General features: G+C 64.5%; 1 protein-coding gene across 1 annotated transcript in view; it reads left to right on the top strand.

Annotated features, from left to right (window-relative positions):
- The window catches only part of PFL1_03209 (uncharacterized protein), a gene marked incomplete at both ends in the record, with an annotated part of 3814 nt that extends 1587 nt beyond the window's left edge, over positions 1 to 2227 (top strand). The window contains one exon of the mRNA XM_007880724.1: positions 203 to 2227. Coding sequence (XP_007878915.1) covers positions 203 to 2227 — 2025 coding nt within the window. The remainder of the gene's footprint in view (positions 1 to 202) is intronic.
- Between the last annotated feature and the right edge of the window lie 802 nt (positions 2228 to 3029).

Below are 3029 nucleotides of genomic sequence, written 5' to 3'. Positions count from 1 at the left end.
TCGTCCGTCGTCCGTCCGTCCGTCCGTACCGTACCCGTACCGTCCGTCCGTCCGTCCGTACCGTCCGGTTCCGTTCCGTCCGTCCCGTCCCGTCCCTCCTCCTCCTCCTCTCGCGCGCTCTCTCTCTCTCTCTCTCTCTCTCTCTCTCTCTCTCTCTCTCTCTCTCTCTCTCTATCTTTCTACCCGGCCTTTCGCCCCACAGGAATGCGTCGTGCAGATCCGCAGGGACGTCGACCGCAACCTCAAATCCAAGAGCCGCCAGGAGCGCCAGATCGCCACGATTGTCTGGCTGATTGACAACTTCTCGCTGCGTGCGGGCAACGAAAAGGGCGAGGACGAGGCCGAGACGTACGGCGTGTGTTCGCTGCGGTGCGAGCACGCGCGGATGAAGCCGCCGCACACGCTCCACCTTGAGTTCCTCGGCAAGGACTCGATGAAGTTTGAGGAGGACCTGACCATCACCAACCCGGACGTCTACAAGAACCTGTGCATGTTCCTCCAGACGAGCGGGCAGAAGGACCGCAAGGGCCAGTTTGTGCGCAAGAAGCCGTCGGACCCCATCTTCTGCGCGCCCTACGAGGTGGACACGGTGCCCGCCAAGCTGCAGCCCATCGCGCCCGATTCGGTCAACCGCTTCCTGTCGCAGTACATGCCTGGCCTCAGCGCCAAGGTCTTCCGCACCTACAACGCCTCGACGACGTTTCAGGGACTGCTCGACCAGACCGAGGAGTGGCTCCGCTCGCGCCCCAAGCCGCAGGAGCGCGAGATCAACGTCAACAACCTCAAGATCGCCTACAACGAGGCCAACCGCCAGGTGGCCATCCTCTGCAACCACCAGCGCACCGTCAACCCGGTCGCCATGGGCAAGATTGTCGAGCGCGCCCACGACAAGATGTTCGCCCTGCGCTACGACATCCACAAGGAGCAGCAGAAGCTCCTCACCTTCCACACCAAGGCCGAGGTCAAGAAGGATCTCGGCGCCAAACAGGCCGAAAAGGTGCTGGCCGCGCTCAACCTCGACCCGGAGCGCATCCGGCAGCACGAGGAGAGCCTGATCCAGGCCAAGAAGCTCCGCCTCCAGTCGGCCTACACCAAGCAGCAGGCCGAGCTCGACTGGCAGCTCTCGCAGCAGGGCTTCAAGGACGAGGGCGAGGGCGAGGGCAGCAGCGGCAGCAACGGCGCCGCCGCCAAGCCCAAGCCCAAGGCCAAGTCGAAGAAGGCGCTCGAGGCCGAGGCGGCGATCAAGGCGTCGATCCGCAACTTCAAGGAAAAGTCGCAGTTCGACGCCGAGGAAAAGGAGCTCGACAAGATGCTCAAGGACCTCGAAAAGGAGCGCAAGACCAACAAGTCGCTCGCCCCCAGCGCCAACATCGGCAGCTGCGCCCGCAAGATCGCCTCCAAGTACGAGGCCATCAAAAAGGCCGAGGCGGAGCTCACCGACAAGACCAACATGTCGGACGTCTCGCTGACGACGTCCAAGATGAACTACATCGACCCGCGCATCACATCGGCGTGGCTCAAGTACTGGGACGAGAGGCTGATTGACCTCGGCGTCGCCACCCCGCCGGCGGCCAAGAAGCGCGCCGCGGTCAAGAAGGAGGAGGAGGACGATGACGACGACAAGGGCAAGGCCAGGGGAAAGGGCAAGGGCAAGGCGACCAAGGCCACGGCCACCAAGGGCAAGAAGGACGCCAAGCCGGCCAAGGGGGCCGCCAAAGGTCGCAAGGTCAAGAAGGAGGAGGAGGAAGAGGACGACGACGACGACGCCGCCGCCATCGCCGACTCGGATCGCCTCGACCTGCGCCTCAAGGTGCTGTCGGTGTCGCAGTACTTTCCGACGACGCTGCAGAAGAAGTTCCGCTGGGCCTCGGTGGGCGATGACGGGCGGCCCATTACCAAGAAGTGGACGTTTGTGCCCAACGCACGCAGCAAGATGCGGCAGCTGGCGTCGGCCGACCGCAAGGGCGACCAGCCCTCGACGGGCTCGATGGCGGCCATGACGGACGAGAACCCGGCCGGCGCGGGTCAGCCCGACCCTACCTCGACCAAGAACAAGGTGACGGCCGGCCGTGGCCAGAAGCGCAAGGAGCCGCCCACCGGCGCCGCCACCGCCGCTGCGCCCGCCAAGCGAGGCCGGGCCAAGAAGCCGGCGATCAAGGCCGAGTCCGAGGACGAAGACGACGACGACAGCGACGACGACATGCCGCTCGCCGCGAGCAAGTCCTAGCTTGCCGAGGTCGGCATCTTCCCCGCGTCCATCTCGGGCGTGCCAGTTGGCTCGGATGCTGTCGCTGCGACTCCGCCGCCGACGTATCTGGTCTGAACCGGACCGCTTGGGCACCGCCGCTCGACTTGTCCATCCGCGGTGCTTCGCCACCTCGACCAACATCGCTCTCCCTCTCTCTCTCCCCGCTGCCTCTCTACGCGTCACCCCCAGCGTCTCTTGTCTCTGTACTTGTCCCACTTGCAGGCCGTGTCCGTCTCTCTCTCTCTCTCTCTCTCCATCTCTCTCTCTCTCCCCTCTCCCCTCTGTCTTCGTCGCTCTCCACCGCTGACTGATAGCTAGCTGTACACCACCACGGTCGCCATGCCGCCGGGTCGAGGTGGCTCTGCGTCGATGCCCACTGGGCTCTGATCGACGCGGGCGCCCGAGCTTGGGTCCTCTAATCGTTGGCGACGACGACGAGCTGCAACCAAGCCTTGCTTGTCCGGCCGTCGCCGCGCGCACTCTGCAAGGCACAAAGCCGCATGCCACCAGCACACGACGCCTGAAGATGGGACCTGGGGGTTCTCTGAAGTGCTTCCAAGTGCTGCCTCGGGGTTGTTGCCGGCTGGTTGCACGGACATGTGTATTCCGTCCAGGGACGGGACGGGGGGGCTTATTTTAGGCCGGGTGCCTTAGAGTGGTCGCCAGCCACTTTGGGGGCGGATCCAGCCACACTTGGGGCGATCCAGCCACCTGAGGACGGGGAGATTTTTTTGTGTGCTTGCTCGCAGGCAGCTAGAGAAGGAAAGGGGGGGGGGGGGAT

Source organism: Pseudozyma flocculosa, assembly GCF_000417875.1.
Source record: "Pseudozyma flocculosa PF-1 unplaced genomic scaffold scaffold00009, whole genome shotgun sequence".
NCBI classification, from domain to species: Eukaryota; Fungi; Basidiomycota; class Ustilaginomycetes; order Ustilaginales; family Ustilaginaceae; genus Pseudozyma; species Pseudozyma flocculosa.
The sequence above is the reverse complement of the archived record's forward strand: the minus strand, read 5'-3'. Positions and strand labels throughout refer to the sequence as shown.